Source organism: Notamacropus eugenii, chromosome 4 (assembly GCF_028372415.1).
Source record: "Notamacropus eugenii isolate mMacEug1 chromosome 4, mMacEug1.pri_v2, whole genome shotgun sequence".
NCBI lineage: Eukaryota > Metazoa > Chordata > Mammalia > Diprotodontia > Macropodidae > Notamacropus > Notamacropus eugenii.
Window position 1 is genome coordinate 57,106,073 of NC_092875.1, and position 12,529 is coordinate 57,118,601.

Here is a 12,529-nt window from a genome sequence, read left to right on the forward strand (position 1 = left end):
ACCACTAATGGGTAACTACTTTGTTTCTAGTTAGCTAATTTTTGTTTCTAGTACAAAAAAAATTATTGCTAGAAATGTTTCAGTGTAAATGGGGATTTTCACTTGTGCTCAGTTTTAAAAAGAAAATAAAAGATTCTGTAAGGTAAAGGAAAAGAAGGTGAGTACTCCAGTCAAAGCTTAGGAGACAAGCAGTACAAAAGTGCAGAGACTGGAGGAGTGCAAGGGACAGTAAACAGACTAATATGGCTAGATGCTGAAAAGTTAGTTAGGGATCAGATGTTTCAGAGCTAGGAGCTTATATTGGATTCTTGAGACAATAAAGAAACCAGGAAATTTACTGAATAAAGGAAGTGAGTCAGATGTGCACTTTAGGCAAATCATTTTAGCAGCAGTGAGATAGACTGGGGAGGGGCAGATGAGGCAAGAGATCCAATAGTTACCAATAAGTTAGCATTCATAACAAAAATCTTGGTGAAAGGTGAAGGAGAAAAGTGAGTACAGAGAAGGGGATAGAGACAGTGGAGAGTGAGGATTTGAAAATGACACAAGAGGCTTGTGAACGTTGGTGATGGAAAAGGTAGAAATGGAAATAGAAAGAAGGGAAGAGAGGAGTAGGGGGAGGAATAGAAGATGAATGTGAGGTTTCTATGGGAATGGTGATAAGGAACTAGAATTTGGGAGAGAGACTAGGGCCAGATATATTGATTTTGGTGTTTTCTGCATAGAAGAAAATTGCATGGAAGCTGATGAGGACACCAAATGCAAGGATAGGAAGAGGGTCTAGGATAGAGGTTTGGCGAATACCCACAGTTAAGGGGTGAGATACAGCTGATGACTAAGCAAAGGGAACCGAGAAGAAATTGTAGGAGAACTAAGGACGCTACCATGAAAAACCAGAGATGAAATATTATCTAGGAAAAGAGGGTGGTCAACAGTATCAAATACTATACTGAAGTTAAGAATGATGGGACTCAAAGAAGTTTTCACATGCAGATTTGGTGTAAGTCTTGACTCTGACATACACTGGTTGTGTGACTCTGAGCCAATTCCTTATCATCTGAGTGTCCTATGGCGACTGTGAGTTAAATTGTAGGGCAGGTGACTAAATTATTAGTAAACATTCCACAAAGTAAGGCTCCAGTCCAACTGAGGTAGAATTACCAGAGATGGAAGAGATTCCAAAGGTTATCTAATCTAACCTATACTTAATAGAGAATCCCCTCTACAAAATCTGAAGACAGGAAGAACTGCGATAAATTACAAAGCTGACAATACAGCCAACTACTCTTAACTTGAAGCTGACCCACGAAAAGCCTCTGAACTTCCCAAAATATATTTTGGTAGCTGAGGGTCCATTCGTAAGAGCTTCTTAAGTTTCAACAGATGTATTTTATTTTGCTGATAAACCAGGAGATTTAACTGAAGTACTGACATAAGCTTAATTTTGCTTTTTTGAAACTGCTGAATATTACCTACAGATTATATGAGGTCAGTAGTACCAAGTGGTCAAATGCACCAATTTTCCCCAGGTGGTTCAATACCTCCTTATGGATTTTACTTTTTTGGGTTGGAATGAGTAGTTGTGTTCATCTAATAAGCCTGAGCTAGCATAAAGCAGCTCACCTTTGGGCCTGGATTTATCAGACATCAGTTAAAAGTTTTGCTTTTCCATGAAGAATACAAAAACCGTAAAGTCAATATACAAAGTTATGCTGCCTAGTAATCATCTCATAGTTCGTATGCCATTAACAAGAATGACCTTTTGGGCCAATTAAAACATTTGGACATACCGCCACACACAAATCTGCTTACAAAAAATAAGAGACTGGGAGGAACTTCTCTCTGCTCATACAGCCACCATACCACCTCATCACCCTTGGCTGGAATATTGCCGTAGCAGACTAATTAGTTTTCCTGTCTTAAAACACAATTCATCCTCCAATTAGCTGACAAAATAATTTTCCTATAAAGTGCAGGTCTAGCAATGTTGGCTTCCTACTCAATAAAATCGAGTGGCTCTCTATTACCCCCACAATCAAATATAAAATGGACTCTTTTGGCATTTAAAACCCTTCCCCCTTCTAACCCCTTCCTATTTTTCTAGTCTTTCTTTCCATATACTGTACATGTACAATTCTAACTTGCTGCTCCTCACAGGAAGAAACCTAACAGGTCCAACAGATGAGCCTGGTAATCCATTTATAACCTGGCATTCAAAGTTCTCCACATTTTGATCTCAATTTAAATTTTTTTTATCCTCATTACTCTTTAATTAGCCATAGAAACCCTATATTTTAACCAAATTTCAAGGCTACTTACTTAAACTGTTTTTGTATTTCCCAACTTGGATAACCTATGCTTACTTTTTTTCACAGAAAAAAATTTTCTACTTTTTCTTCCTGAAATGATTCCCTTCAGATCCAGTCCAAAAAGAGCAGGGACCCAGGATATAAGTCAAACATGAGTCAACAAGCATTTCCCAAGTGCCCATCACATGCAAAGCACTGGGTCTGGAGAACAAAGGTAAGACACTGTCCTTACTCTCATGGATATTATTAAGAGCACATGTACAAATGTTCTAGAATTACTTTTCTAATAAGTAAGACACATGACAGTGTCACAGGGAAAACCCAAATGGAGCTCTGAGAGAAGCCCTTACTCCAAAGAGTCACTGCATATCTCTCACAATGCTTACTCCCCGCAACTTGCCACTTACTGGTTGTATAGGGATCAGACTTATGGTGCCGTGGTGAAGGATGGTGTTGGATGACTTGCTGAGGCTTGGCTGGCTGTGGTGGTGGTGGCTGTTGCCCTGGAGGTGGGTGGGTTGGTTGCTGGGGAGGGGGGGGTGGCTGCTGAATATGAGGAGGAAATTGCATGGGCTGCATGTGCATGGGCCGTGGTGGGGGTTGGTGCTGCTGCTGCTGCAACTGTTGCTGCACAGAAGGATGGGCTGGAGGAGGTAGGGGAGGAGGAGGCTGGGATTGCACCTTCACAGAAGGGAGGAGGGGTGTGGATGGCTGCACCTTCTGTAGCTGTTGTAAGTATATCTGCATCTGCATGGGAGTAAGAGGTGGGGTAGGTGGCTCTTCATCCTCTAACAGGACTTGGGGTGGCTGAGGCATGGGTGGCTGAGGGAGAAGGGGCTGCTGAGAGAGTGCAGGTGACACAGCTGGGGGGCGGGCTGGTTTGGGGGGCAGGGCAGCAGCTCGATTGCTAGGCCTTGATGGCTGCTGGGGCAGAGCATTGTGCAAAGCTGGAAGAAAGAAGGAAAAATTCAATTTCAGACAACACATATCCACTAACATCTCCCATTTTCTACCCTGCTGGTTAACAAACTTTACAGAGGAGTAAGCTGGTTCTATGGGTTGCACCATTATGATAAGACCCCTTGGAAATCTTATTTCATCCTCTCCACACTCATAATCTGCTCCACTGCTTACCTGGAGGAGATACTACTGCATGCTGGTTGAGATGAGGTGGAGTGCTGTGCTCAGGTGGCTGGGGGAGGTGGGGAGGCAGCTCAGTTTGGGAGAGATGTATGATTGGTTGGGCGAAGTGGGTGATGGGATCAAAGACACTCCCTGGGAGTGAGTGCTCAAGGACCGGCACCTGGGCAGGGATGAAGGGAGGTGGGGAGGACTTTATTGGTGGGGCTGTCTGCTGAGGGATTGAGGGAGGGGCTGGGGGTGGTAAAGGTTGCTGCTGTGGTGGTGGCGGCTGCTGAGCTGGAGGCTGCTGTTGTGGCAGCTGGTTCGTTGGTGGGGGAGGCTGCTGCTGGGATGCCTGCTGATGGTGGTGATGGTGGTGCTGAAAAAGATATAATAGGTAAAGAGTTAAAGAAAGAACAGCTTAACTCAACCCAGTCAAGAATGGATTATAAGACCTATCCTTCCTTAAAGGGAAGGAAGCATAACAGCTCTCCTTCCAGAAATCAGAGAAAGGGTTTCTTGTCCACACAGCTGGGCCACCTCCAGTTACTTACCTTCTTTGGTTCCCGCCCAGGATGCCCTTTCTTTTTGGATTTTGGTGCCATCTCTGCAGAGAAGAAAAGAAGGTAAGGCTCTGGCTGAGGTAAAATCTTCCATTATTGGCTGGTGGATGGGGAGGGGCATGTAACTTTAAGATACTAGCCAAAGCATTCAGTAAAAACGTTGGGTCATTGGATGTACTTGAGAGAAAAAACTGTAGGGAAGAGTAAGGCTAAGGGCTTGGACACAGAAGGGACAAGGACCAGTCATTATCCTTACTAGGCCACCTGGAAGAGGGATAGGGTTTGGATCACAGCTTCCAGAAAATCAGATGAGGATTTAACACTGCTGCTACCGATGGGGAAAAAAAAAAAAAAAGGCTCCTCTCCCTTTCCCCACCCTCCTTCAGTTCATGCTCCTCTTTTATTGTTCTTTTTTCTTTCTTCCATTCATTTCAACAAAGGCCCAGTAATCTGCCAAAGTGGGACACAAAGAGAACTAAGAGACTCCCATCTTCTTTGCTCAGGCCCCATTCTTGGGCATAGCCCAGTAATCTCCATACAGTATCTTCAGCCAATGCCTTCTTCCTCACCCCTATCCCTAGTTTCTCTTTTATTTTCTGAAGACTAAAAATCCACGGGGAAGGAAGCCTGTGCAGGATGTGTTAAACCCAATAAAAAGGCCTCCAACTACCTGCCACTGTCATCCAGTTCCTTAGTCATGGAAGTTAGATAACCACTTCTGAGAGAGCCTCATAAATCTAAGTCTGGCAAAGGCAGGAAAGAAGCTGACAAACAGGAATGCTATAAGGCCTCCAAGTAAAAGTAGCCAGTTTCCCAGACCAATAGAGAGAGAGAGATGTGTGAGAGAATGGGGCAGCTGCTGAAACTGGGTAATCATGGGATTTAAAAAAAAAAAAAAAATCTTTGTGAAAGAACATCCTTACCCTCAATCCCAGTCACTGCTTTAGCCTACAGATCAGTTGATCTCAGTGTGCCCAAACTTACACTCTATTTTCTTCAAACCCATCTTCCTTATAAATGTTGGTGACAATCCTAAAAAGCCTACTGATGAGAAGTCTCTTGGCCTACATTAGTAGGCTCAAACTCAAAGAGAAATAAATGGATCCATGTGAGCTGCATATTGACTATGTTATATTACATTTTCATTCATTTTTTAAATGTTTCTCAGTTCTAGTTTAATCAGGTTCACTGGCACTCTAGGCAGGGTATGACACCTCTGGCCTACACTATGAGCAAACTGGTTGGGTCCAGAGGACTCTTGAGTCAGCTTAGCAATCCAGAGAGTCTTCTCTACTCCACACTAGACATGCTGCTGATAGCCAGGAGGTGGGCCTAAGCAATGTTCACTGAATGTACCATGTGTGACATGAGAGGGAAAAGTGATAAAGAACAAAAAAGGAGTAGAACAAGAATGGAAATGATTACACAATTCAGAGAACTCTTAAAATAAAACCTTTCATTTTATGGATGGGGGACCTAAAGCTACCTAAAAGGCTAAGAATACCTTCAGGGCTCGATCTCAAACTATTAAAAGGGCAGCTGTGTGATTCAGTCAGGTTGAAATATCCAGCGAACTAAAGTCAATTTGACAATCCCAGTCAAAGAGACTTAGTTTAACTAGTTTTAAAAAATAAGATGCATTGGAATTCTCATACAACTAAAATAAGTTTATTTTAGCTGACTGACACCACACATTTTAAGTGGTACTATGATTTAGTTTTTAAATGCAAGAGATGCTCATAAAAGTCACTGGGAAGTAACCTTTCTCAAATCCAATAGCTATGCTGTGCATATTCCTACCATATTACATATTAAGTACAGAGCTCAAACAAATAATTTTTGGTTCTCTAGCCAAAGTGTGAAAATGGTGCATTCCTTATTAATATCCATACAGTAAAGGCCTAGAGCTTTTACTGTAACACAACAAAATGAAATATATATAGGATTTAGTTTCTGATATTACAAAAAGTAATATTAAATGTTATCTTGCTGCAGTCAGTATTGCTAGCCTACCTTGCCTACTCCTAGCCCTGGAGCTAACCAAGACACCAGAAATCATGGTCCAATTCTATACTTACACATTTAAATTATTTTAACATATCACAAAGTTAATGTAGTTTTGACATTACTTCAAAATAATAAAACTAATATTTTTATTATTTTGTAATAAATTTTAGGTATAAATATTAAAAGTGATTTTTAAAAATAAGTAAACTACTCCAAACTACCATAAATAACTTGGAAATGGGGTTGAAGGAAGATAGTCAGCCCAGAATGGACTGGTGGTCCTAAAGGATAAAGCATTCTTTCTACTTCTTGGGTTGCCAGTTTGTCAGTCCAGTATTTCAGGGACATGAATACCTTCTCCACCAAAGTATAAAAATCAGTCCTTATGAGTTGCTGTGGCTAAAAAACATTTATCAGCTAGTAGCCAGCAAACTTTCTGTTGTTGGCTATTAAAAAGTCTTTCTTAGCTGGGAAAGGCATGGCATGGCTTTTGCTCTTCTGGCATGGGTTTGGAGAACCCAGGTCACTTGTATGCCAAAGTAAGGCATGGAGGACTTTTATGGAAGATCCCATTACCATCTGAAATTCAGTGCTTCAAATGACACCCACAAAGTCCCAGGGCCAAACCAATAGAAAAGGTCATTCTTATCCTTTCAGTTATTTATACTTATATTTATTTAGGGCCCACTATGGGTAGAACATATGTGCTAGGTATTGAGGATAAAACATGATTGAGTCTAGTAGGGAATAAGACACCAAAAAAAAAAAAAAGGATATAAGACACATTATCTTACAACAAAAAAATCATAAAGTTTGTCTGGGAACTTTATTAATATCTAAGAAAGTCATGGAAGGGTTTGTGGAGCAGGAGGATGTCAGCTGGGCTTCAAAGGATGGGTAAGGATTTAAATGGTAAAACAGAGGGAAAAGGAGCCTCTTAAGTCTAAGGCAAGCCCAGTGTGTTGAACCTTCATCCATACTGAGTGGAGTTGGAAAAGAAAAGAAGTGCCAGGCAGAGAACTAGGCTAGGAACAGAGAGGTAAAAGCAAAATAGAAGAAGTTCTCTGGTCTTTGAAGAGCTTGATGTCTCATTGGATAAGGGTAGTGATACAAAACAAGAAAAACAAAGATAAAGAAGGATGTAACTATGGGGCAAGAGGATAGGTTCAGACCACAGAAACTTCAGAAAAGGGAGACACTAATGATAAGATAGAGCTAAGGTGAGAAAGGCTTCATGAAGGAGGACACGGACACGGACACACACACACACACGTACACATAGCAGACACTGGGGACAAGCATATAAAGAGATGGGAGTATCACGTATGACAGGTAGCTAGACCACAAAATATAGAGTCTTGGGTAGGGAAAAAAAAATCCAAAATATCTTCACAAGTATAAAATGGGACAACCACTCCCAAAAAGAATTAAAGATTTATGTCTTCCCCTTTTCTGAATTCTAGGGTTGTCTGAACTTCTCATCCCTTTGCCCCACAGTGACATCCTGTTTTACTTATATTTATTTTTCTTGTTCTGTGTCACTGCTCTACCCCTCCAATGAGACATTAAGTTCTTAAAGACCAAAGAAATTCTTAATCTAATGTGTTTATCTCCCACAGTTACCAACCCAGTGCTCTGCACAGCCTAGAACTTCCTTTCTTTTCCAACCTTTTCCTCAATTTCCACCCAATCACCAGTCAAAATGGATGGTGATCCAACACTTGGCTTTCATCTAAAATGCTCTTTTTCCTCTTGTCCAACATTTAAAGTCCTACCCATCCTTTGAATGCCACCTGTTCCACAAACCCTTCCATTTTCTCAGGTATTAGTAAGGTTTCCAGGCAGACCTCATGAGGTCAAGTAGAGAGAAGCAAGGAGAAGGAAAGGGACAGAGATGTTGTGGAGGTAGAAATGATGAGATCTGGCAAATGAATGGATACTGAGGGATTTAGAAGAGCATATGGATTAACTGTGGGAATTGAGTGAGAGTCACACTGATTCTATCTTGTTACTCAATTCTGGAGCTAGCTCGGTTTCCTTTCTATTCAATGATGGGTCTTAGCCCAATTTCTGGCTTGTGAGAAAACTTTATTGCATGTTTGAACTGGCTGTGCCTGGTTGGGAAGTTGTACCACCTCTTAAGTGCTGCGTAGACTGACCAAAAACCCAGTTAGTTCCAAAAACTAACGTAAGGAAATTTTCTTACAATTACATTCATCTCAAGCAGCCCATATGTCTTATCTGATAATTGGTCCTGTACTAGTCAATCAGTTTTTGTTTCCTTGTTCCTTGCATTGTATACAGACACTTGGGTGAAGTAGGAAACTCTTTTTTTGATTTCAGGGAACTGCACCTGTTCACTCTCTCCCTCCCAACTTGGAAAGTCCCTAGTCTTTCCTCCAATTAGAAATCAGATTTCTTAATTTTGTTTCCTGGTTAAATAATTGGTCTTATTTGAGTAATTGTTTTTAACGTATAAAAGTATGTCTCTCTCTCTCTGTATTTGAGGGACAGTGCCTAATATGAAGAAGGCCTAGAACCTGTTATGCCATTGGCATGCATTGCTTCATAAACTAAATAAGCTTGGAAGTCCAAACCTTTGATTCTTCAGTCATTTCATCTTTTACCTACCATAACATATGCAGTGTGAGAGAATAATGGTTAAGGATAATGACTAAGTTTCCTAAATGATGGGTGACTAGAAGGAGAGCGATGACCCTGAAAGAAATAGGGTGGGTTTGTGGGAAAACGTTACAGAATTATAGAATGTGAATTGATCAGTGATCAATCATCTAGTTTAAGAGTTCTTAACCTAGGGTTTATGAACTTAAGAAGAAATGTTTTGGGGTTACAATTGTATTTCAAAATAGCTGACTTCCTTTATAATTCTATACATTTGAGGAGACAACAGGTTTTAGACTAACAAAGGGATCAAGAACACAAAAAATGTTAGAACCACTGATCTGGTCCAATCCCCACGTGAAAGAGATCCTAGCAAATGCCTACTTTGTGCCAGGCAACATGCTAAACACTGAGGACACAAAAAAGGCAAAAGTCAGTTCCTGCTCTAAATCAGCTCACAGTCTAACAAGGGAAGAGAGTAGGATGGAAGTGGAGGGAGATAACATGTAAACAAGGTCTATACAGGATAAATGGGGGGGAGGGTAAATTTCAGAGCAAAGGCACTAAGTTTAAGGAGAATTGGGAAAGGTTTCTTACAAAAGATGGGATCCAATAAGTGGCTGTCCAGCATACACTTGAATATGACTACTCCACGTTTGGACAGCTCTTAATTGTTACAAACCTCTTGCTGACATCAAGTCTAAATTGTTCTCTTTGCTATTTCCACCCACCAAACAAATTTAATCTCTCTAAGATAACATTCCTCCAAAGATTTGAGAACAAATTTCATGCTCCTGCTGAGCCTGTTTTTTCTAAGCCAGTCTTGCCCAGTTACTTTAACCTAACATCAAATGTTATGGTCACTCCAAATTATCAATATCCTTCTTCAATCATGATGCCTAGAATTGAATAATACTCCAGATGAGGTTTGACCAGAGCACAGTGGGACTTCCTACTTCTGGGAGTTATGCCCCTTCTAATGAAGCCCAGGACTGAAATAGCTTTTTTGGCTACTACAACCGGCTACTAAGTAATATTAAGCTTGTGGTCATTAAAACCTCCAGGTCTTTTTTAGAATGGCTTTCTCATTTTGTATTTGTCATCCTGTTTATCTTATTAGATTTAGCCCTATACTTTAAGTCAAGACCCTTTTGGATAACGACTCTGTTACCTGTCAGTTTTATATCATCTGAAAATCTGATGTATACATTTTACCCCCATCTTTATCCAAATCAAGCAGAGTCCCTGAGGGAACTCCATTGAAGATTTCCTGTCACAAGAACATTAAACAATTTACAACCACTCTTTGGAGTACAGCTACCCAACAATTCTGAATCTGTCTAAGCAATACTTTTCCATCTTTGCCACAAGAATGGTTTTAGATACTTTACCTAAAGTTTGGCTAAAACCTAGGTACACTATATCCAAGGTACTCCCTTCATCTATTAGTTTAGTAATCCTGTCAAAAAAGAAAATGAGGTTATTCTGTGGTATGACCTGTGATTGAAGAAGTTATGTTGATTAACTGTAATTACTACTTTCATTTCTAGTTACTCACTAACTACCACCTCTTTAATGACTTAAATTTTTTTTCTAGGAATCTAGAGTTAAGTTCACTGGCTTATAGTTTGCAGATTGTTCTCTTCTCTCTTTAAAAACCAGGACTACATTTGCCCTTCTACAATCCTGTGGTACCACTAATGTTTTTCATGACCTTTCAGATAGTACCCACAGTAGTTCAGAAACCACATTTGCCAGTTTTTTCAGAACCTGTGCAGTTCACCTGGGCCAGCTGACCAGACTTCACTGAAGGCAAGTAGGTACTCTCCTATTTATCTGGGGTATCAGTTCCCTATTAGTCATTTTAATTTTTAAATTTCCAGTGTAAATATTATTCTTTTTGGGGGTGAGAAACAGAAACAAAACCACCTTAAGACAAAAACAATTTGTATGGTGTTTGGATATTTATGGAATATCCAATAGGTAGTTGGGGATGTGCAACTGGAGCTAAGCAAAAAAGGGAAGGTTGCACATATAGAAATGGAAATCATCTGCATAGAGATAATTAATCACAGAAGTTTATGAAGTTACCACTGTGAGTGAGTTTAGAGAGAAAACAGGGAACCCAGACAGAGCCTTGGGAGGGACCCACAGTGCGGGAGGTGTAATAATGTATGACACACTAATAAAAGAGCCTAAAGAACAACAGTCTTTCAGGGAAGAGAATTAGGATCAGGAGAGTTGTTTAATGAACACCCAAAGAGAAACTACCTTAGAAGAAGTTCATTAATAATGTCAAATGCTATGGAGTTCAAGAAGAATGAGAACTGAGAAAGAAAAGGACATAAAATTTGGCCACTGAGAAACAGTGAAGGCAATGGTGAAGACTTTCCCTTTTCTGTAAGCAAGGGCACACTTACCAAATCTGTAAACGAAAAAAAGTCAAGGGAATAAAAAAGCCAAGGGAATACATCCCTAATTCACAATCATTTCACTAGGCTGGAAAGATGGGCAGAAACCAACAAAATCATATTTAACCTAAATTTTGCACTTAGGTAAAAAACAAACCAAAAAAACACGAGCAGAGGGGAAATAACCCAATAACAAGGCACATGATAAAAGATTCATGGTTTTAGTTGAGCACAATGTGAATATAAACCAATAGGTTTATATAACCTAGGTACTTAAAAAAGATGCGGTACATTTAAGTAACATTAAGAGAACTAAACGATCTAGAAAAGGCAGTAGTCGAGTGCAAACCTGAAGTTAGTTGTAATGCTTACTTCTGGTTTAAAGAGAGAAAATGAATAAACAAGAACTTGCCCAGGCAAGAGTCACCAATGTCAGAGGAAGGAAGCTGAAGAATAACTGAAGGACAGACATAACAGCTATCATTAAACATATGAAGGGTTGTCATGTGGAATGGAAGAAGACTTTTTTTGTTTTACTCAGCTTTGAAGTTCTATGATTCTCTCCAATAGTCAACAGGGAGGCACCAGAGGTTTCTGGGCTAAAGAAAAAACATGAGGCTTTGCAAACCTGGCATATAAGGCTGTCTACAATCTGGTTCTAATTTACCCTTTTCTGTATCTATTGTTGTTCCCTTATTTAAACTCTTTAGTCTCACCAGTCTAATTTCCAATTTGGTAGGATAGATCAGATATGGAAGAAAAGGCTGTTAGGTTACTCCAGTAATTTAATCTTAAGAAAAGAATTTACTTAGGATACAGTGATGGCAATAGGAAAGGAAAGAACAGCTTAGATGTAAAAGACATTATGAGAGGCAATATAGAAGGATGAAAAGACTAGGGATTTATGACTGGCTTAGGTAGGGAATGCAGAATTGAAAATTACTGATAAGAAAACAAAATGAGTATAATAAATAGCCTATCATCTTTTTCTCCCCTTAAGAGAAGTTACTGAACAATATAATATAATGACTACAACAACACAAATGAGGCAAGATTTCTGTATAGAATATTTTTGCCTATCTTTTTCTGTGTCACAACACAAGGGAAGGCACAGTCTGGAGGGTGGTAGTACTGAGACAGGACTGACATAAAGAAAAAAGACACCATAAACATATTTTTAAAAATATACCAGCTTTTTTGTGATATCTTTTCCTTATTAGAAGGCAAAATGTTTATTCCACCTTAAAACTATTATTCCATGATAATATATTCTTAACTTTAACATTAAAACTTCAGATTACTTCAAAATTCAGGTCTCAACCAGAGTCAGAACAAAGTAGTACTCTGTGAGCTATAAAATTAAGTGGGTAAAAAGAGTACTGCAATGAGATTTAGAAAACATGAGTTCTAGTCTAACTGGACACTAATTAGGTCATTTTGTTAAAGGATGCAGTGTAAAGGGTTATATTATCAGACATGGGATGGTATATGTATA

At 39.6% G+C, this 12,529-nt stretch overlaps 1 protein-coding gene across 1 annotated transcript in view; it reads right to left on the minus strand.

Annotated features, from left to right (window-relative positions):
• The window catches only part of BRD4 (bromodomain containing 4), a 185,860-nt gene that overhangs the window by 9,475 nt on the left and 163,856 nt on the right, over window positions 1–12,529 (minus strand). Inside the window, 3 exon segments of the mRNA XM_072601166.1 lie at window positions 2,717–3,256; window positions 3,444–3,810; window positions 3,986–4,038. Coding sequence (XP_072457267.1) covers window positions 2,717–3,256; window positions 3,444–3,810; window positions 3,986–4,038 — 960 coding nt within the window.